The following is a 21,806-nucleotide window of genomic DNA, read 5'->3' on the forward strand; positions in this document are numbered from 1 at the left end:
ACCCGTAATGGTTACTTGGGAAGACAAACGCTTAACTCTGAACGTCCTCCCCCTGCCTCCTTCTTCCCCCAGCTTTACATGCTGAGCATGACGTCATATGGTCTGGACTGTCCCTTGGGTCAGTCGGGGTCAGCTGTCCCGGCTGTGTCCCCTCCCGACTCCTTGTGCCCCCCCCCAGCCTACTCGCAGAGAAGCAGAAAAGCCTTGGCTCTGTGTGAGCACTGCTCAATAATAACAAAAATACCCGCGTGTTATCAACAGTGTTTTCAGCATGAATCCAAAACATAGCCCCATACTAGCTACCGTGAAGAAAATTAACTCTATCCCAGCCAAAACCAGCACAAGGACAAACATTTTTATTGAGAAGGAAGACAGAGAGGATTGCAGCCCAGCTGCTTTAACACCAAATGCCACAGCAACCTGGGACACGTATACAAGTTATTTCAGAGCACTTGGAAGATAACAAGGAGACAAGTAGCAGGCTCTGTGGACTTATCAAGAACAAATCATGTCAAACCAAATTATTTTCTCATAGAACAAGGCAATAGATCTTGTGAATGGAATAGAAGAAAAAACAGTTATTATAACTTGACATGGGCAAGGCCTTTGGCATTGCTTTCTACGACATTCTTATGAACAAGCTTAGCAAATTAACAAGAATATGTTTCTTATGGTTGCAAAATTGGTTGATGCAAAACCCATGCTTAAAGAACAGTAAGTAGTATTTCAGTTTCAGATTGTGAGAATATCTTCCTAGTTCCTGGATTTCACCAAGATACAGCATTTGATAATGACCAGTAAAGAAAAGATGATGATAAACTGGTCTGGTAAACACAGCAGGTTTTCTGTCTCAGCGTGTGAAGGGCTCTGATGAACAAATATTGGTAGAAAAAGTAACCTTAAGGAGAAGATAGTTGTGAAATAAAGAAACAACTTAGTTATATATATTTGAATTAAGTTTTTTTTTTTTTTTTTTTTTTTTTAATTTGTATTTCCACAGAGCCTATAGGCTTTAGTAAACGTCAGAACCCACCGTTGTCGGGGGCCGGGGGAAAGTAAATGAGATCAGTTTGAAGGAAGGGGTCATTCCAGTGCTCGGGACGCAGCCCCAGCAGAGGGAGCCGGTGCGGCACCGAACTGGCCGCCGCGGGGGGACAGGGGCTCCTGGGGTGATGGATGGAGGAGCAGTGACAGTTCACTCCAGCCTGGGTGCCGGGTATCGAGTATCGTGTTCAGGCTGCTGGAAACCTTGATGAGTTCTCAGTTCAATCTGCATCACTAATTATTTCTGCTCGTGATACAGGCTTCAGCCGTACGTGAAGTGTGAAGGTTTATGAAAACTGTAGCATGTTGCTGCCAGTAATCCTCCTGTATCCTATGATAGCGATGTGAGAAGTCGTTAGTTACGAGAGATTTGAATACTTCACTTTTGCAGAAGCAAATGAAGAGAAGGCCAGAGAATGTGGATTATCTTCCTGCTGTCCCTTAACTGATTTACAGACCATCTATCTTAGTTCTAATCAGAGGCAGTAAAAAAATCCCTGAAAGACTAGCAAAATAGAAATCGATTTTTAAAAATCAGCCGTACATAACCTCAATTGAGAAAACACGCCGCTTTTTTTTGCAATATGAGAGATAACAGGATTCATTTTTATGCCTTCCCTCTGCCTCTACTTCGGTCTCGATAGAACTTTAACGTGTTAATTATCCGCAGATGACACTTGTGAAACAGTCAGTAAGAAGCAAACGGTGAATCGTCCCGAGCGAGCAGTTTCTCTTTCAGGGTGGCTGCCTAACCCAGGGCAGCGCTAGCCCCCGCCCTGCGCTGAGGAGCCGAGGGCTGCTGCGTTGTGCCTTACAGCCGTCGCGCCAACCGGCGGCACCGACAGGTCAGCAACGCCTATCGGGCAGTTTATTAACGCACCGCTCCCCTTTTAAATCGGCGTGGCCGGTGCACAGCGCCGGTCCCCGTGCCCGGGGGAGCAGCTCGGGGCAGCCCGGCCGCCGTTCCCCGGCCCGGGGGAGATGGGGCGCGGGCGCAGCCCCGTCCGCTCCGACCCGAGCTCAGCCTCGGCTCTAGGGACGAAGTAACGGCGGCCTTGCCGCCCTCCGGAGCCTGCCCCCCGGCCCGTTACACGCCCAGGCCGGCTGCCCCAGCCCGGGGCGCGGCGCGGCCGCCCGCCGCCGCCGGCTGCCGCCTCCCTCCGCGGCCGGTGCCGGGGCCGGGGCCGCGCTGCGGGCGGGCGGGCGGCTGCCCCCTGCCGGGCGCGCGGCGGCGCGGCGGCCGGCTCCTCCCCGCCCAGTCCCCGCCCGCACGTTGCCCGGGGAACGGGGGTAGGGAGCAGCCGGGCGGCCGCCGCCTCCATCCCCTCCTTCTCTCCTCGCCGGTGCCCGCAGCGGAGCGGCACCCGCGCCCGGACGCCCCGCCGCCATGCCCCGAGCCGCCCCGCTTCTCCTCCCGCTGCTGCTGCTGCTCGCCCTGGCCCAGCGCCGCGCCTGCATTCCCGGGCCGGCCACCGCCGCGCCCCCCGGCCGGGACCCCTGCCTCAGCCAGCCCTGCCGCAACAACGGCACCTGCTCGCCGGTGCCGGCCCGGGGCCCCGCCGCGCCCCGCCGCCTCCAGCTGCTCCTGCCCCAGCCTCCGGCCGCCTACAGCTGCGCCTGCCCCGCGGGGGTCACCGGCACCTCCTGCCAGGTAAGGGGCGCGCCGAGAGCCCTCGGCGCCTCCCGGGGTGTCCCCGCCTCAGCGCCTCTCTCCCGCCCCGCGTCCTTGCGCCCGTCCCTGCCCTTGGGTGTCCCCGCTCGGTCTGCGGCTGGCTCCCTCCCGTCCTCGGGCCGCCTCACCCGACCCCGTCTGCGGGCGTCTCTGCCCGCCGTGCCTCGCTCCGCGCCGAGCCGTTCCGGTGCCTCTTTGCCGGCCCGTCCGCCCCGGGAGGCGCGCAGCGGCGGCCGGTGCCCGTTCCCCCGGCAGGCGGCGGCGTCCCCCCCCTCCCCTTCCCGCGAGCGGCCGCTCCCTCCCGCCGGCTCCTCGCGCGGCAGCCGTTGGTGCCGTTAACGGCCGCCGCGGGCAGCCGGGGCTGCGCGCGGCGGCCTCGGCTCTCCCCCGGGCTTTCCGAGGGGCTGGCGGCGCTTCGCGCCGCCGGACGCCTAAAGCGGGTGCCGGTACTGCGAGGGACGGGCTTGGAGCCGTGCCGCGGGCTGGCTGCCGAGCCGAGGGGAGAGCCGTCGCGCTCGGGCCTGAAACGGACCGACGGCGTGTGAGGGGCTCGGTTAGAGGTGACTGAGGATGGGGCTGAGCTCAGCCAGTGCCTGCCAGGTTAATCTCAGTACTGTAGCCACCCCCGACCGTCCAGTCCTCGCCGTTTATTTAGTACTGACTTATTTTAAAGTGGAAAGGATGGTCCTTGGAAGTGGATGCTGTATTGCGTTGAATACTAATCATTAAATCGTCTCTCTGGTGGTCATTTTGATAGATTAGGAGTGTTTGCTCCCATGTTTCAGGCACTTCTTGGATTGATTTTGAATTCTGAAAGGTTGGAATGCTCGGAGTAGGGATAATGATCTAAAATAGGGAGAGGCAGTAAGCAGTACCTTTCTAACGTGCTTGGTCATGTTGCGATTTAATGTAATAATACAATCGAATTATTGTCACCTGAAGATTGTAAATTTTTTTTTTTTGTCTCTAGCATTAAGGATGAAAATCTTTGCTATCACGGTCACAAATTCACACATCCCTAGTCTTCCGTGTCTTCAAATAAGGAAAAGCAAGTGCAGGGACAAAGAGGTTTGTTTCCTGCATATGTATATGATGGGTTACTTTCTGTGACAGCAGGGTACAAAAGGCTATATGGATTGGCTACCATTTCTTTATTAATGCTCTCTGTTTTAAGTGAACTTGACACAGAAGCAAATGAATTCAAGTAAATTCAGTCTGCTTTTAGTTTTTTTTTTTTTAACATTCCTTCCTTGGTCATGTAGTATCTGAACTATACTGTTGAATAGATGAAAGGGATAATACATTCACTGAAGACTTAATGTGTAGGTGAGTATAAAAGTCATTGTAAAGTAGGAGCACTATGCACGGAGTTCTGCACTTGCCTTGAAATGTCTCAGCTGATTCAGAAGTGTAACAATGAAAATGAAAATATTTACGCTAATGAGATTCTGTAAAATCAGAGCGATGAAAGTGGATTAAATAGATTTCTCTTTGGCTAATTTTAGCTCTTGTCCTCTTAAGAGTTTACTATGTTTCTATCACTACAAAAAGAGAAAGAGAGCGCTGCGTGTTTGCTTCTGCCTTTTGCTGTTAGACTTAAGTGTCTGAGATCCATGACTGAAAGATTAATGCCCCTTTTAAAGATTTAGTAAAATGTAATGCTTGCTGGCATCATACCTCCTGTGAAGTGTTATGTCTGGGGAACTGGATTTAATTGTTTTTCTAATAAAAGAGATAGGCAATATTTTCATAGCAGTTATGCTTTTTATTAACTAATAAGAGGAGGCTTACAGTGTCATACATTTTGTTTCTTTTTATAAAATACCGAATAATGACCCTTGCAAGGAAAACTGATAAAAAAATGAATGCGACTTCCAGCTATCATGTCAGCTGTTAAAGTATGGATGCCAGTTAGCTATGAAAAGTTAATATGGTTTTGAAATGTAACTTTAATTAACTAGAGGGTAGGCAGGCTTTTTAAAGGGGTAATATAAACACAATATATCCATAGTTGAGGTTTTGCTCATTTTATCAGAACAGGAAATAAATACATATTGTGCAAATGCATTAATTCTTGTGTTGCTCTGTTGTTCAGATGCCTAACAGCTTAATAGATGTGTAACGGCTTAAACTTCTACAAAGAAAGGTAAAAACAGTCATGTTTTCTAATTCAATGATAATAAATAACTGTAAGGATGTTTTCTCGTATCCCTTAAGGGTTATGCAAAAACTATGGGCTAGATCAGGGGATCATTGGGATATATCTAAACAGGGGGTTTTCATCTTACTGCTGAGGTTGTTATTGAACAGTTGGACTTGCAGAGGGGAATGCCAAGAGGGGAAAAAAGAACAGGAATTATTATGCTTAAATACCCAGATCATGGAAGGTAAGTTTGCATTTTTGGAGTTTGTGATGGAGCTAGAATTCTTTGGGAACCTCACTTCCCTAAAAATACAGAATTACTTTCATGTTACCTGTTGTAGTGAATGCAAAATTTCGCTAATTCTGCTCAGATGTGTTGAGACATAGAATGAAGAAAAAAATGTCCTAAATGTGCCTACAAGTCAACCGGGCACAGTCAAGTTGATAACATAGAGGGGTTGCTAACAGTCAAAGTTGGAGGTTGCCCACAAATTTTGTTACTGAAGTTTTTACTGTAACTTGTTTTAATGTACTTGACAATGCTGGTGCTGGCACGGGAAAAGAATAAAACTGACATCACATGGACATGAGATGCTTCTAAAAGTCCAGAGCTTTTCTATCACCAAGTGACGTATTTAACTTGGCCTTAAGCCAATTCCGTGATCTTGTATTATAATTGCTTTAGTAACTCATAATTTATTTAACAACAGAAATTACAGGTCCTCTTAGTACATCCATCGCGTGAATAATGCATGTGTATAGATCTCACATTGCTTACGGTTTGAATATACTTTGTTTTGCAGACTTCAGGTTTGTTTTGTTATGGATTATTTGGTTTTGCATTGTGGGACATTGCTCTAATTTAACTCAATTTCTTTTTGTGGTTGTGATTTTTTTTCCCACTTCTCTTTACCATACTTCTAGTCTCTGTGAAGAAGAAATAGAATTAATGTGTTGAAGCATCTTAGTCTGAGCAAAGAAATCACATGTATTCCCAAGGAAATTGTACAAAAATTATAGTGAATTCAACTGCCTTATTGCAGGAATTTGAAATTGGCCAACTCTCAACTTTACACTGAGAGAATTTGATGAATGGAGTAACAGATATTAAAGTTCCCTAAACTTTATATTCCCCAAATTTTTACTTATATTTTACTTTGAAAAGCAATCTTTAACCTTTGTTTCTAACAGCTAGTCACAGCTAGTCTAATGGCTACTTTGTTATTTCTAATGATGTGCATAATCCGATAAAATTGTTTTTCTTGATCAGGGAAGTTTTATGTAAAAATTGATTTGTGTTAGTGCCTTATGAAATAATTTTAGAGACATACTAAATAGGAAATTAAAAATTTCATGATAGACTTGGTCATTTGCTTAAAAATACAGAATCTGAATTTAACTAATTGCATTAAATTGCATGATGTTTATTTGGTTCCATGCTAGTGTTAATTTCATTAAAAGACTGTCACATTGATTTATTAATGTATTTTAAAATACTACCACACATGCTTTGTTTGTTTAATTGCTTCTCTTGTTTTTGTTTGTGTTTTGTTTTTTTATTTTTTTCTTCTCTCCTTTGGTTGATAATTTTCCCTTGTTCTTTTACTTTGGTGCTTTTTAATATGCTTTTAGTTATTTTGTAGATTGTGTCAGTAATCAAAGCTAGAAAACAAGCAGCGTCCAAGCATACTGAACCAGCATTCTGACTTTGCAGCAATTCTCTTCTACGTAGTCTTATTAGCGATGACTGGATGTTCCACTTCTGAGCGTGGCATGGTAGCCACTGATGTAATAGCATTTTTGAGTTAGTTTTGAAATTACTATTTTAGTAGCAAAACGATCTCTTTGGTCTTGGGGAGGATTTGTTGTATTCACTCTAATGGCTATCTTTCCACACCTATAACTGAAAATATTTTAAAAATGTAATTGTGGGCAGCTTATTTAAAAGGGAATTTTAGAAAGGTGTAACCTGAGTTTTAAAAAAGTCAAGGAAGGAACTAATACAAAAACTAATACAAGTGGGTAGAAGATTATCTTTTAAAGTTTGTTCTTAGAATTATTTTTTTTTTTTTATTTCCCTTCTTGAATTTCTGCCTGATTATGTTTTTCTTCATTCTCTCCCTTTTTTTGTGCTTTTGAATGCCAGGTGAATTTGTTCTTCTCTTTGATCATGGTATTTGAACCTTTGTAGACTATACTGCAGTGACTTCAGTTTTTTGCTCGGTGCCCCCTGCTTCTATTTTTTTTATCCTGTGTTGGGTTTTTGTTTCTTTTTCTTTCAATTTATTTGTGTTCTCAATAGATCTCTGATAACGTGCTGTTTAATGCTGAATGCAAAAATCCAGGGTTAGCAAACTGCTGCACAGAGAAGAATTATTGTTTCTTGACTCACTGGTCCAGTGCTTCAGGATAAGTAGTATAAAATTTCATTGGCCAGGTTATTTCAGGTTGCACTGGACAGTGCTGTGTAAAAGGACATCCTTTAATCTAACTGCTAAATCGTCTTCATGTCAGTATCCTGATTAATTCTTCATGAGATCCTGTTTTCTATTAAGTGCTGACATGCCTTCTGAAAGGTCTCTAAATAATCCTTGAATTCATAATGAATTCTCTAGCATATTTAGGATGCTATTTTTTCCATTCTGTACTCATTAATGAAGGGTATATACTTAGATTATGTGGTTATTGTGATGCAAGTGTTTTCTATGTGACCACTCTGTTTGCTCTTTTATTTTTAATAAGAATAAATTGTATAGTTAGCAGATGCCCTGGAATTTTCTTGTTTTATTTGGATGTAGTTTAGCTTGAGTTCTGAGGCACCATGTCACTTCCTGCTGACTAACACTGCTAACTCTTGCAGCCCGTTCAAATTGCAGAATTTAAAGATTTGCATTGATGCATATACTGTGCGTGAGAAGAGGCTGCGAGAGCTCGGTTTGTTTTTCTTGAAGAAGAGGCTAAGGGGGGGAACTAATTGCCATTCTCAGCTACCTAATGGGTGGTCATGGAGAAGATGAAGCAAGACTTTTCTCAGACACGGTCAGTGAAAGGATGAGAGGTGACACATGTTAGAGTAAGGGAAGTTCCAGTTCAATCTAAGGAAAAGAATTCCTCACGATGATGGTCAAACACTGGAACAGACACTTAGAACAGTTGTGGGATCTCCATCCTTGGAGATTCGGGGCTTGAGTGGCAAAGACCTTGAGCACCTTGGCCTAGCACTAGCCTTGGCCTGAGCAGGGGTTGGACCAGAGAACTCCTTCAGGTCCCTTCTAGCCTAAACCGTTCTGTGATTCTGTATATACACACACCTGTTTGTTTCTTTTTTCCTAGATTTTGTCTTTGCCTGTTGTTCTTGTCCTGTTCCTGCCTTCCCTTTGCTGGATATTTAAATTATTTCCATGTTATTATACATATATGTTTTACATGAAGTCTAGTCTGTACCTGGAAGCCGACAAATTTGTGTGCAGTGCAAGTAGGAGTTCTAAGATGGCAATATTACTATTAGATAAGATATCTGAAAAATCCTTAGTATAAGTTCAAGCTACTTTGTTTACAGCTCCTTTAGTTACAAATTAGTATGCTCACATTTCATAGTCATTGTTGAGTTTTTTTTCTTCAGGTAATAATTGTATGTCACACAGGATGGATATTATTTGTTTTCTGTGAGTTTTTATGATCTGTAAGTGAAGTGTTGTTCAGGTACCTCATGAACTTTGATCTCCATGGTTGCAGTGGAACTGGTGAAGTTCTGCAGAACTTCAATGGGAGGTATCAAATATAGGGAACATTAGCACAGAATATATGAATGTGAAAAATAGTTTCTTCACCCAATTTATTTTAGCTATTATAACATCTCTTTTCTTTAAGTGTAGTAGAAATATATTTCCAGTCAGAAATTTAAACTTTTCAAATTAGCATCTTGCCTTGAAGCATATAGTGAAAATATATTAGCGAGAGAGCTATAATTCAGCAATTTCCAAAGCAGTCAATAAAGAATTGTGCTGTGATTTTTGCCATGGGATCTAAACAAATTTATTGTAAATTTCTGTAGAATAAAACTGGAATAATGTAATAACCCAAACTGTCTCAATAAGTAGTAGTTATTTGGGTATCACCTGCACACTAACCTTTGTGAATCTTTGTATTCTCTCTTTTAATGCCTTGAAATACTCCCTTTAAATCTGTTCAAAATAGTTCTTCTTAAATGCTAGTCAGGTCATTGTGTAGTGCAAATTATTTGGTTCTGAAAAATTCCATCATATAAGTGAAAGTTTCAAGTGTTGGTTTTAATAATTTTTTGTGATTAAAGATTGTAAAGTAACAATAATAGAAGATATGCTATACTAAGATGCTTCAGCTTTTCATATGTCATATTTCATTGCAGTTTATGTTCTTTGATCTGAGAGAATTACTTTATAATGGTATCTGTTTAAAAACTAGCATTGTTTTACTTCCCTTTGAAATACCTAACTTGATGTTGTCATTTGTATATATGTAGCTCTGGAAATCCTCTTTAGTGGAGCAGGTTCCCAATGTACTAGGAGAATGCTTTATCTTGAATACAAAATAAGAAACAACATAATATGGTCAGGAAAACAAATAAACAAGAATATTGCTTGAAATACTGGAGTTATACGAGTTGATTCAGTATTACAAGAGGTAGAAATGCTCCCCTCTTTTTGAGGGCTCTCATAGAATCTTCTACATACTGCCCTTCTCAGAAGTACTTGCTTGAGATCAATGATTTCAGAAGTGGCATTTAGCAGGATTTCAGCTTGATCATGGGATCATGAGACCAAAAATCTTAGATGATGATGCAAGAAATTCCATTTTAATAGGCAGACACGAGTCTCCTGGAAACAGTGTCCACTTAACTCTAAACATAGGTTGGTGTTTTTTTGGTTTTTGGTACTTGCTCTCGTAGCTCACTCTGTTCTTGTTAAATATCAAGTCCCTCATTCCTGGTAACTCCTTTTGGCTGTGATACATTTATGTTCCACTGAATCCCACAGATTAATTGCATGGAAAACATAATTTTATTAGTTTTTATTTTCTGTCTTTCAATTTAATTGATTTTCCCTGTTGTTATTTTTTTTTTCCCTTTTAAAAGTGAGTTATTCCACTTTTTTCTCCATGTGCATGTAGTGAATATTTTTCTTTTCTGCAGTGTCCTTTCTGAGCCGAATAGCTTGAGCTGTTGGTTGCTGGTTAATCTAAATATAGTCTGTTTTGTACTTTGCTAAATCCCATTTTTTATGTATGCTGAGAGGTTACCTGTTCTTTTGACAACTGCATTAGAGGGAAGGCCTCAATAATATCCACAATTTTTTTTTTTTTAAACTTTTGGTTGATATGGGTGAACTGAGCTCAGGAACCTACCTAGAGGTGTCTGTGGTGTGGTGATCCCCACATATTTAAAGTGCATCCATGTCAATTGAAAGCACAGTGCTTGGCAAGAGTAGGGCTAATTTCATTAAAAATTTCTTAGTGGCATTTAAGTCAAAATTTGACAGTAAAAGCAGTTTAGTATACACATTTGACATTGTAGAGCATCATTTATTAAGAGTCTTTAATTGGTTCTCTCTTTTTTAAGCAAAAAAGAATAGTTTTGTTCAACTTTTTGTTTCTATATGGTTTTGTCAATTTATATTTTACAGGAATAATATAAACACTGAAATAAATGTCCTCTGGAGAGAAACTTGTCACTCATCAACTTGAGCTACACAAAACAAAAATTATAATTGTATTATTAGGAAAAAGTTGTTAAACTGCAATACAATTGTTGCAATTTTCCAACAGTTTTGTAAGAGTGGAAATGCACATCAAGATATAAATTGAGAAAAGTAATGTTTGCTTGATAAGAAAACTCTAATTTGTTCTATTGGTTGAGTGTAATCTCTTACAAAGAAGTACTCTTGCATTCAAAAGCTGATTTGTATGCCACATATGTAAACTTTGAGTTCAGCAGTATGTACTGTTGCCCTATATTATTTTTCAAGTTTGCCTTGGTTTGTTTTACAATTATACAGGCTGTAGTAAGTATAACAATTATACTGTATTATTTAGTATTATATTCTGCTGTAAACCTGAAAAAATAGCTGTAAACTTTATAGAAAGGCCTGAAAGTGATACGTTGTGACTAGGAATGGGAATACCAGGGCTTGGTGCTTGGAATTCTCACTGCCTTGCTGAGTCATGCTGGGCAAAACTCTTAGCACCTTCTTACTTAGATTTCTCCTCTATAAATTCAGATAATTTTGGGGGTTCAAAAGATTAATTTGTGAATGTGTATGAAGGCTTTAAGATTGTTGAGTGAAAAGCACTTTTATACATGTCAGTGGCCTGTCAGAATATATGTAAATTGTAAGGAAAAAAGCCTTCTTATTAAAAATAACTGAATAAATCAACCATGTAGACTATTTCTTTGTCTGGCAAGTATTCAGGCTAGCAGTCTACAGATTAATTTAGTTTCGTAATGTTCTTTCTTACTGGAAGCAGGGGCAATAGATCAATGATCAGTATTTCAAAGACTTCTGTAGCAAATGTGTTTGTGAACAAGGTGCTCTTGAATAAGCTAAGAACAGGATTCAATTTGACTGTGAAAGTAGGGTTGTTATACTGAGACAAGGTCACTGAATGTTAATGATTTTGGGAACTTTGTTGTACTTCATGTATTAGTTACAACAGCAACCGTATTGTCAGTTCGAGAAGACTTGGGTATCTTCAGGAAGAGTAGCTGTAAAAAGTGTAACAAGATATGATTCCTTTTCCTTTACAACAAGCCTTATTTTCAGTCTAGGTTGCCCTTATGTGGCCATTTGTATGGGACCTAATAAAGCTGAAGCTTGTTGTTGACAAATGCACAAGAGAAGGAATAATTTCAGCTAACCATGCATATTCTAAATAAACTGTGATTATTTGGGAGGAAGACCCGTATGTTCTGGTGGTGTTATGTTGAATAATCCTCACTGAGCCTGAATGCTCCAAATGCAAATAACTTAAAGATGTGCAGATAACGTCACAAGAAAACAGAAGCTGTTTTAGAATGCTGTTCCTTTCTATGATTGAACAGTATTTAATCCCCTGAAATCAAGTTCAGGTAACTTTCCTTACAAGATAGAGAGGGCAGAAATAGATATAACCAAGAGAAAGGGTAGCAGAAGTGATTAGTAGGTGTGGAAAGATTTGAATAACCTGGGAGAAACAATTTATTCACGTTTATACAGAGACAAACAAGAAGAGTCTGAATAAAAGGTAATCTTGTGACAAGGACAATGCTTAAAAAGAATCAACAGGAATGAGACGGTTAAATTCTTCTGGGCATCAGCTAATAATCAACTAATGTGGCTGAGGAAAATATATGAACAATTTTCTGTAACTTTCCATAACTGGTACGTTGCAGTGATCTACCTTTGAAGTATTTGGTAGTGGCGTTTGTCAATAAGGACAGTAACTATCACCATAAACTAGATGGCAGTTCTTATTCAGCTCTAATGATTTGTGCTTTAAATTCAGCAAATCTGTAAAAATTCATGCAATTTTTATTTGTATTTTTGTTTTAAACATTTTAACAGATGTATAGTTTCTTCTGCTGAAGAAATTAGACAAATTCTTAAATACCTTTTATCAAAATCAAATTAATGAATGAATCTCAGTAATGGGAACCCAAAATATATTGCTTAGGTTTCATACAGACCTAGGAGTCTATTAATAACTTGTGATTGACCATATGCATGTACTTCTATTGTAATCTAATTTTCAGGCAAATGTAACTGAACATTATTAAACAGAAGGAAGTAAAGATGGCCATGTAGAAGTCTAATAATTTATAAGCTAAGTGCCTTTTGTGTTGAGAGTCCTAATTCTGCTGTCTGGTTGCAAAAGAGTTGTTTTCTGGTATTTATTGTCACTATGGAACACCAAGGTTGTGCTCTTATATGTAGGGGTCTGAGAAACTTTCTCATTTGAGAATGCCTTTGAATTTCAGTGAGTTGAGTTACATGAGGTTTACTGACATAGGTAGGGTCTGTAAGACCAGATACTTCATTAATTCTTTTTAAGGCTACAGCATACCGTGTGATGACGGCATATGTGACAACTGAAGAAAATGGTGTTGAGTCCCCTGGGAAATTAACATGTTTAATTGAAGGAAGGACAAATTGGCTTAATTTACATAACTGTAATAGGACCCTAATGTTAAAATTTGGCTACGTATTGCCTCTTAAAAGTAATGGAAAGGTACTGGGTTGATGTTATAGAAATTCTTGATAATCTTTCTGAGGGTTCAGGGGTATCTGGCTTGTATAGACCATGCTAAAAATGTGGAATGATTTCTTTAAAGGGCTGCTTGAGACTCCACTATGACATCTCTTAAAGGTGAAGTAAAGTCATAGTAATTTCTTTGTCTATAAAAATAATAAATGTAAGTTTAAAACTAGTTATTTTGGTAACCATTTGAGCTTGGGTTTCTTGGTGCTCCTGAAATGTAGCAAAGAAATTGTCTAAGGTCAATGAATGTAGGAGCAAGGTGAGCTGTGCCACTTGCTTCCAAAACATCTTTCTCCCCAGTTAAACGGCTTCCCTTGCAACACCAAATTTTAACTGCTTCTGCAGGTGAGTGAGAAAGGACGGATTAATAGTTACAGTGATTGTGCCTTTTCACAGAGGCCTTAAGAACAGCATGATAGATTTATCAGTTACAGGTATGCCCTCTGATTATCAAGTCTTGCTAGGAGTAGAATGTAGGAAACTGGGGTATGGGCCAAAACCTTACTATATTTGATTTAGGAATATGGAGGATTTTCTGTTAGCACAACATATTGGTGAGTGAGTGATTTAACCATATTTTATGGTTATATGAGATAATCAATTGAAGGATACTCTGGAATGACAGCTGTGCTAGCAAACCTTATGTGTAAGTGACATACAGCAAACACAACTGTAGCATCTTAGTTGATTTCTGCATGATGTATATGCTTTTCACTTTGTAATCAGTACTGCAGCAGCTTCCAGCTTGGGATTTCCTGTTTTCAGGATGACATTTTTCTTTTTCAAAATACACTTACATCCAGTTCTATTCTGTATTCTCAGATTTTCTAAGCTCCTTGCCTAGGGTGTGAAAGTAGACCCTACTCGGAGCTGGGGCCTTTACTGCAAGCAGCTACTGAGCCCTGAGAGCTGCTGGCTGGTAGAAGCTCTTCCAAGCTCCTTGACACTAAGCAGGGTAGTTCTGTGAAGCTGAGAAGTCTTGAGAGCTTCAAGTTACCTGGCAGTCTTATGGCCCTGAAATTCTCTTCTGTGACTTTGAGAATGGGGTTGCAGCTCAGGGCTTAAAGGTGCTGTGTTCCCAGACTTGGAGCAGAGTACTAGAGCTGCAGTAGGGAGGGGAGCTACACCAGAAAGCTTCCACCAGAAACGTATCCGTGATTTGGCCTCCTCTGATGCGAAGTGCCAGCACAAAACTCTTTTTATTCAATGAAATGTCATTTTCTGATAACCCCTATGTTTAGTCAGAAGTTTCTACCAACTGTTAAGAAGTGTGGTGCGGTGGTGTCTAGTGGGAAAAATTCCTGAGTATGTAATTGTGTATTGATTTAGATGTTAACATTGCCATTATCTAATCTAATTCTGGAGATAACTGTAAAACTTTAGAGTATTGGTGGTTGATCTGCACAGTTTATTTTTCTCTGTCTTTTAAAAATAACACAGATGAGGTTCTCTGTGTTTTTCAAGGGAATTATAAAGGTGTTAGGTTGATTTTGGAAAACTTTAATATATGGATGCATAAAAGCAAGACTGCAAAGATCTGGGTGTAAATTTGCTAACTGTGTTGTTATGTTCCTGCTATTGATGCTATTAGTGTTAATGCTACACTAAATAAAGTTGGATTGAGATGGCTTATGTTTGTTTACTCTGGGGTACAACTATGTAAGTATGTGCACGTAAGTATGTGTCTTAAAGCGGCTGATGCTCTCCAAGCTCATCTCTGGTTTTATCCTGTAGTAACTTGCCTGTTTGTTTATGGAAATAAACATCAATGAAACTGATTCCTAAGATCTGAAAGTGCTGCCAGTTGGAAGTGGGATGAACAACAAATTGTCTTTTTGGCAGAGCTGAGATGATGTAGGTTTTGTGTATTTCTTATGTTAGAATCTGTGCTTTACTTTGTTTAATAAAATATTTAGTTACCTTTTTCCATACTCTCTCTATATCCAAAGCATTTTCCTTTTTCATTGCACCATTTGTCCTATAAATCTCAAGCTACCTTAATAATCCAGCTGGTTTTCAGTTACTGACCTTCACTGTTCTCTTCTCTCTCTTGCCTTTTTTTTTTTTTTTTTTTTTTGTCTTCCCAGTGTATTAACAAAATTGTCACATGGGAAAGTTGCTGATGGAGCTGGTATGTATCCCTTATTTTAGGAGAATTTGCTTTCTTTCTAAAGACAATAATGTGTCAAACACAGAGGAAACGAAATTTGATGTAGGGCTGTTCCAGTGCAGAAACTGATTTGGTTGCAGTCATTGAATTGTGGGATGAGTAGAATAAATCATTCATAGTCCCTTTAGACCTCGTGAAATAAGTGGGATGAAGAAGAGAGTAGAATATGTTGCTGTGTGTTTGCATTTCTTTACTTAAGATGTGAAATACAGACAGCATCAGGAAAAAACGGACAAAAGTTAAACTTTATAGGTTGAATATTAAGCTTTTATAACAGATAAGCTGAAATATTTGACATTGATTTCCTCGTTCTGTTATGAATATCTATACGTTCAGGCTTAATCACAGAGCACTTGTGCCTGTGTTCTGGAATTTAGCAATTATAGAAGCTTTGATTTAATGTGTGAAGTATACTCTGAGCAAGCGAAGTGTGCACTGCTGTGTTTGCTAGTTTGGAAAGGAAGAACTGGACTGGGGTGCTAGTCTGTCATCCACATCTACAGCACTGCTGCTTCTGAACCACCAAGCTGCCCTTGCCTTTGACCTTTGCTGTGTTTGGAATAATTCTGAGGATACTAGCTAGATGAATAGATAGATGAAACAGGTGGCCATTTTAGAAGGCAGTCTATTTGAAATAATTTCGACGTATGTTTTCCTGGTTTTGTTCTACCTTTAGAATAATAACATCTGTTCAATTCCCAGTTCATTCGATGCTTAGGCATCTGTTCAATGCCTAAGATCTTTTTCACTGTGGTTGCAGGAATGTAATTTCTGTAGCTTCTGTTGGTATCTTTTAACTCTGAGTTGCATAAATACAATTAACTTCTACAAATAATTTCTACTTTCTTTTTAGACAAAGAGGATTCAGATGCTGAAAAAGCCTGATAGTTTCTTTTCTTGCTTGAACTGCATTTCAATGGCATTGTGGGATTTTCATTTCAGTACTGACAGTTCTTTAGGTATAAGTAAAATGGTAGTTGGTTTGAATTTTCTGTCACAGCTAGGTGAGTTCACATGATGTATCTCAGAGAATCTGACTGTTGGGCTTTTCTTCAGCACCTGCCTGTATTCCAGGTCCGAATAAATGCATTAATGATGCTGCATAGTGTTCCAGGTGTCTTACTCTCATGGATATGAAAGGATTATGAATTTCTGTATTCATATTACATGTGACGTACCATTGTTCAAGTGGATTTAGCAACCTAAATTATTTTTACAGTTGTCTGTATGGATTTCTAAGTTCTACTTCCTCTTAAAACAGCGTTGTTCTATAATACAGAAGCAGACATAGTTAAACATCTGCCATAGGATTTCACAAGAATAGAAATAGGAAGAACTAATTTTCGGCATCAAGGTATGAATCGGAATATACAAGAAGCAGATAGTTTAGGGAAAAAATAATTAATTTTCATTGCTGATGGCTTTCCAAACATAATAATGATATTTTATTCTCCTTTCCTTTTTTCTGTAGCAAAACTTATTTGCATTTCCATAGTGAATGCTAGGCAACTGACTAGAGTGATCCAGGTGGTTTAAATTTATTCCTATTGGACAAATTATGGACTTTTCATGGGTAAAATATTATTGCTTAGCAGTAGTAACTACAGCAGTGACTTAACACTGTTAGAAATATTTTTCAACTTTTCAGTTCTGAAGAATTTAGTAAAATTTGCTAAGCACTTGACAAATTTAGTAGATTTCCCTACATTTGACTAACTTAACCCTGTCCAATTTTAAGCAATGCTGTTATTTCAGAGTGGTTTTTAGATCTTTACCTTCTTAGATCTTATTTCCACTTTGGCCAATAACTAATGTAGAAGTTGCATACCTTTTTGGTAAGATCAGGCTGCATAGTCATATGCATCAATTTGGAAATGCGAGTGGATTGCATCTATTCTTATTCCAGATCAAATGAGATGATTCTTCTAGAAAGGAAGTTGTTTCTCTAAAATTCCTTTCTGTGAAATATGTTGGGGTTCAGTCTTTATTGTTCTTCACTGCCAATAATTTTTGGTTTTATCGATGAGATTGAATTTCTGAGGGACTAAGGCCTTTAATGAGTTTTTCCAGATGCAGTTGCAGGTTGGTAATTGTTCTACTGTTTCTGTTTTCTTCTGAAAATGTATTTCTGGAGCAAGTAGATGGCTCCTATCACCGAGTTAGCAGAGGAGGATGGTGCATACAGGAAAGTGGGAACTGTACCTGCAAATCCTATGAAGCACAGAGGCATGATTGTGAACAAATTTGTTTTCAATATTTTATTGTTAAAGTAAAAATGCTTTGTGGAAAATAAGGTGACAAAAGTACTGTGGATTTCTTACTAGTGTCGCAATTCAGCTTCTTGCTTTGTTTTAACCATATAGCAACTTCCTTCTCTTTCTATACTTGAGATCACTCAGTGCACCTTGGTAGCATAAGTAAAATCTGAGATTCAATGTTCGTATGGTTTTTGGAATAGATTTTGAATAACCTATTGTTGAAGCTGTTTAACAGTAACTTCTTCCTAGCGACATTTGAAATAATTATCTATAATGGTACATTTGAGCTTAACAGTTGTACTAGACTCCCATCATTAATGTGTATATATAAATACACGAAAAATGGTGAGCCAACTGTGGTTTAATTTTTTGACAGTGGGTAGTGGTGGTGCTGATGTTCTTAAAGAAGCTTATTTCTCATTAACAATTAGTTGTGCCCAGACTGTCCAGGTACTCTGAAATTACTTGATTTCAGCACTGCGACTCAGAGGCCTTGCTCTAAAACCTTGAGTTGTTTGCTGTGCTGTGTTGTATAGATGTGGTAAGCACAGTTTGTCCTAGCTACCGTTGTCTTTTATGCTTTCGCTGTGCATTGCTGTAGGGTGAGTTCTATGTCTGATTCTATGTGAAGATAAAAGATTTGATGTGACTCGAGATGAATGAAGAAAGAAATAAGAGTCTGTTTTGCAGGCATATTTAAATTCATAATTAAAGACTGTTTCCATGGCTTTCAGCTGATTGTGGATTGGATCAATAGTCTGCAATAACGATTAATATCTGCAAGATCACATTGTTGGTCAATTCATATAAAATAGTTCTGGCTACAAATAATCAATAGATGTAGGAAAAAATCCTGCCCCTGCCCTGCTTTTTCTTCCTTGCCTCTTGCCTGATCTGTTAACACTGTCTTTTTGATCTAAAGGTTTGGAAACTTGGTATTGCAAGGCTTGGCTTATAACCTGCCCCTAGAAATTTTCTCAAAATTTTCTTCAACATCAAAAGTTTCTGTATCTGTATAATGTTGGAAAAAAAATATGTTCACACTTCAGTCTGCAAATCTCCTGATATTATGAGAAAAATGTGCATCTTCAGACCACAAAATGGGCTCTGTAATTTCATTTCAAATATAGTACAAACTTTCTTGTACAATCTAACAATATGGTGACCTTTTAGAGCTCATAGAGGTGCTCTTCAGAGCTGGTAAGTACTGTGGTTTTTCCCCTGCTGATACTAATTTACTTTCATTATAGTTCATTTTAGATATAGTCTAGAAGTTTTTTGGTATATGATCTAGCAATCTGGTGGATTTTGGTCCTGTATTTAGTTGTGGCAAGGTCTTAATTTGATCCCCCTTTTATTGTTACTTTTCCCACTTTACCTTGTCACAGGATGTTATTATAGCGAATTGTTTGTCTAGTTTGTCTTAATTTCTGCAGAGTGGTTCTGTGTCCCTGGAAATGTTCCCTTGTGTAGACTATAAACTTCTGGAATGCTCAGTAATGGTTAAAACCCTTCTCATTATAATGAAACATTTTCCCTCTATAGTAACAAGCACACCAAACGCATGTTTTATTTTTTATATTATTGTGGGTTTTTATTTGTGCACCTGTGACAATGCAAAGGGTCTGCTTTCTTCTACAGGTTAATTTGTTTAACCTTCTCCTTTCCTTGTCTGTGTTTTGGGGGAAGGGAAGTGCATACAGAAGAGCTGAAACTGGAGTGCAACATCTTTGGACAAAATCTTTCTTCTGCTAGTAGTCACTTTCCATTATCTTTATTTTTGGGGAAATAGCATGCTCCACATGGAAGAAAACTCCAGGGTACTGATGAGGATCATGTGGAGTCACCTACATTTGTCTGTGTAGAGCTGAGCTTTATTTAGAATGGTTAATGCTGATCAGGAGCTAGCAAAGCTCCTGACTCCCTGCCAGCTCCATGCACGATTACTCTGGTCCCTGGAGTGTGGTGCTGAGGCACTGCAGCTGACTAGTAATGCAGCATCATGCCAGAATTAACCCTGCTGAGCCAGCTCCAATGTTTTCCCCATCTGTAGTCTGCTTATTTTCCACCCTGAAAAATCTGCTAACAACTGAAAGCCAAATGTAGGCATCAAATTGTCCACATGAAATTCATCTTATATTGTATGACTATGAACCAGTTCTAATTTTGTGTCCTAGGAGATTTCACAAAACGCTCTTTACTAATTACAGTAACCTAGAGATGCAGAAATCTTTTTCTGCTCGTTGTTCCCTGGCTGCTGGGTCAGCTCACTATAAAGTTTGATGCACATCCAACTTTCTCCTAGCTGATTGCCTACAAATTACAAAAGTCAATATTTGAATGTCAGCAAATCACCTTTTCTGGACTTGGTTGAAGTCAGGACATTTTTCTTGGGAGTTGGGTTTTGCAAATAGTAAGTAGAATTTTTGGAAATAAGAATCCTTATTTGTGTCTGTTTCTCCTTGCCCCCCTGGATCCCATGTCATCATTGACTTCTTTCTGTAACTTGGTCTGCTACACAGAATGAGCCTTCTCCAGGAGAATCTCCTTACAGATCATGTGTGTGTCATCTGAAAAGAAGTCAGTCTTGGCGTATGACTGCTCTAATGGCTTCACTGTTGCTGGATCACAGACACGGTGTTTATGGAAAAGGTAGACCTCGTTCAGTTCTCCATTCCTCTGCAGTTAAACTTATTGCAGGTATCTGGATTGTTCAAGTGTTTTGGAACAAGAATTTTGAATGAGCTGTGAAAACTATCATGTAGATTCATGAAGTGTATCATAACATTGTTTACTAATTAACAAAATAGAAATGCCTCACAACTTTTAAGCAAAGCATGCAAAATGTAGGAATCAGAATATGTATAGGTAAGACATAACTAGTTAGACAAAGAACTTTGTATAGGTATAATGGGTCTGCCTTGATAACAAAAGGTTTTGAACTTGTAATAGCTGTAGTAATAAAAAAAATTATTCTTAATGGTTATCAGCCACTGAATGTCATCTCTTCTTTATGAAAGCATATTAAAACTGGAAGTTAAAAATTGGATTCAGCACATTTTTAAAATCATGGTTTCAGAATTGTAGAGCTTTGCAGTTGATATCTTTTGATCTATACATCAGTCACTGTCATGGCAAGGTGTCTTGGACTACTTTGACAGGACCTCCTACTTCACCTTCTATGTCAGTTCAGTCTTTTGTCCAACTGCTAAGACCAGTAAAAGTGTCCATTAATATCAGTTTCTAGGCAGGTGCCCTGATAGACTTTTAGGTGTCTATCTGGCAAAATTATGCTCACACTTCAATAACTTTAAGTGTCTATGAGATTGTGCTAAAGTATGTACTACTCATTAAAGGTCTTTGTCTCCTTAAAATTAACCTAAGAAATTCAGGATTCAGGTAGCTAGTTATGTACAAGTGCTTCTGTTTATCTTGCTTCTAAAATTTAAATAATAGTATTAAATAGAACTGGTTTTGCATTACAGTGAAAAGCACTGAATGATAACCATTGTTCAGTTTATCTTGAATCATAATTCAACTCTGTTTCTTAGAAATTCAGAATCATCTTATTCCTGTAATAAGCATACTATTCATTTTTCCATTTTGTGCGTATCTGTAATTCTGAAAACAAAAATATTTCTTTTGCTGTTGGAAATAGATCCAAATGGTGATAAAAAGTGACAAAAACAATTGGATTTCTCCAAAGAAATCCTTCTGCACTGGACAAATAAATAATGGACACTGTATATTCTTGTCTTACACCAGTTTTCTTTGGGGAAATTATTGGTGCTGTCTCAACTGAACGGTTGGATGCTTAGTTGATTTTTTTAGGAATGAAATAAACTTTCTCAGTTGTAATCCGTCATTTGGAAGAATTGCTTATAAACACTGTGGTTATACAGCCATCCATAAAGTAAGTGTTCTTGCAGTCTTAAATATGTTTAAAAAAGCATTAGTTTCATATTGATATCCAAAAGTGTAAATGTGATGCCCTATTTGTAGGTGTGTTTTAAACCCTCAGATCAAAGGAATGTTGAAAAGTAAAGTTTTACATGCTTGCTTTATTTCAGAAGACAGACTGCATGATTTCAAACTGCATGAGTCCAGTTGAGAATCACTGCTTTACTTCAGTAGATTTTCCTGGGTTCCAAAAGAACGGAAACTAATCAGCACCTCTGGGTCTTAATTGTTTGAATCATCCATGCATTAACCTATGCACATGCAAAGCAATTAAATGCTATCAGTGTG

General features: G+C 39.2%; 1 protein-coding gene across 1 annotated transcript in view; it reads left to right on the forward strand.

Annotated features, from left to right (window-relative positions):
- The first annotated feature begins 2,311 nt into the window (after nt 1–2,311).
- The window catches only part of DNER (delta/notch like EGF repeat containing), a 134,376-nt gene continuing 114,881 nt past the window's right edge, over nt 2,312–21,806 (forward strand). The window contains exon 1 of the mRNA XM_030028859.1: nt 2,312–2,695. Coding sequence (XP_029884719.1) covers nt 2,432–2,695 — 264 coding nt within the window. The 5' untranslated portion in view covers nt 2,312–2,431. The remainder of the gene's footprint in view (nt 2,696–21,806) is intronic.

This window comes from Aquila chrysaetos, chromosome 10, assembly GCF_900496995.4.
Source record: "Aquila chrysaetos chrysaetos chromosome 10, bAquChr1.4, whole genome shotgun sequence".
In the NCBI taxonomy this organism is placed as follows: Eukaryota; Metazoa; Chordata; class Aves; order Accipitriformes; family Accipitridae; genus Aquila; species Aquila chrysaetos.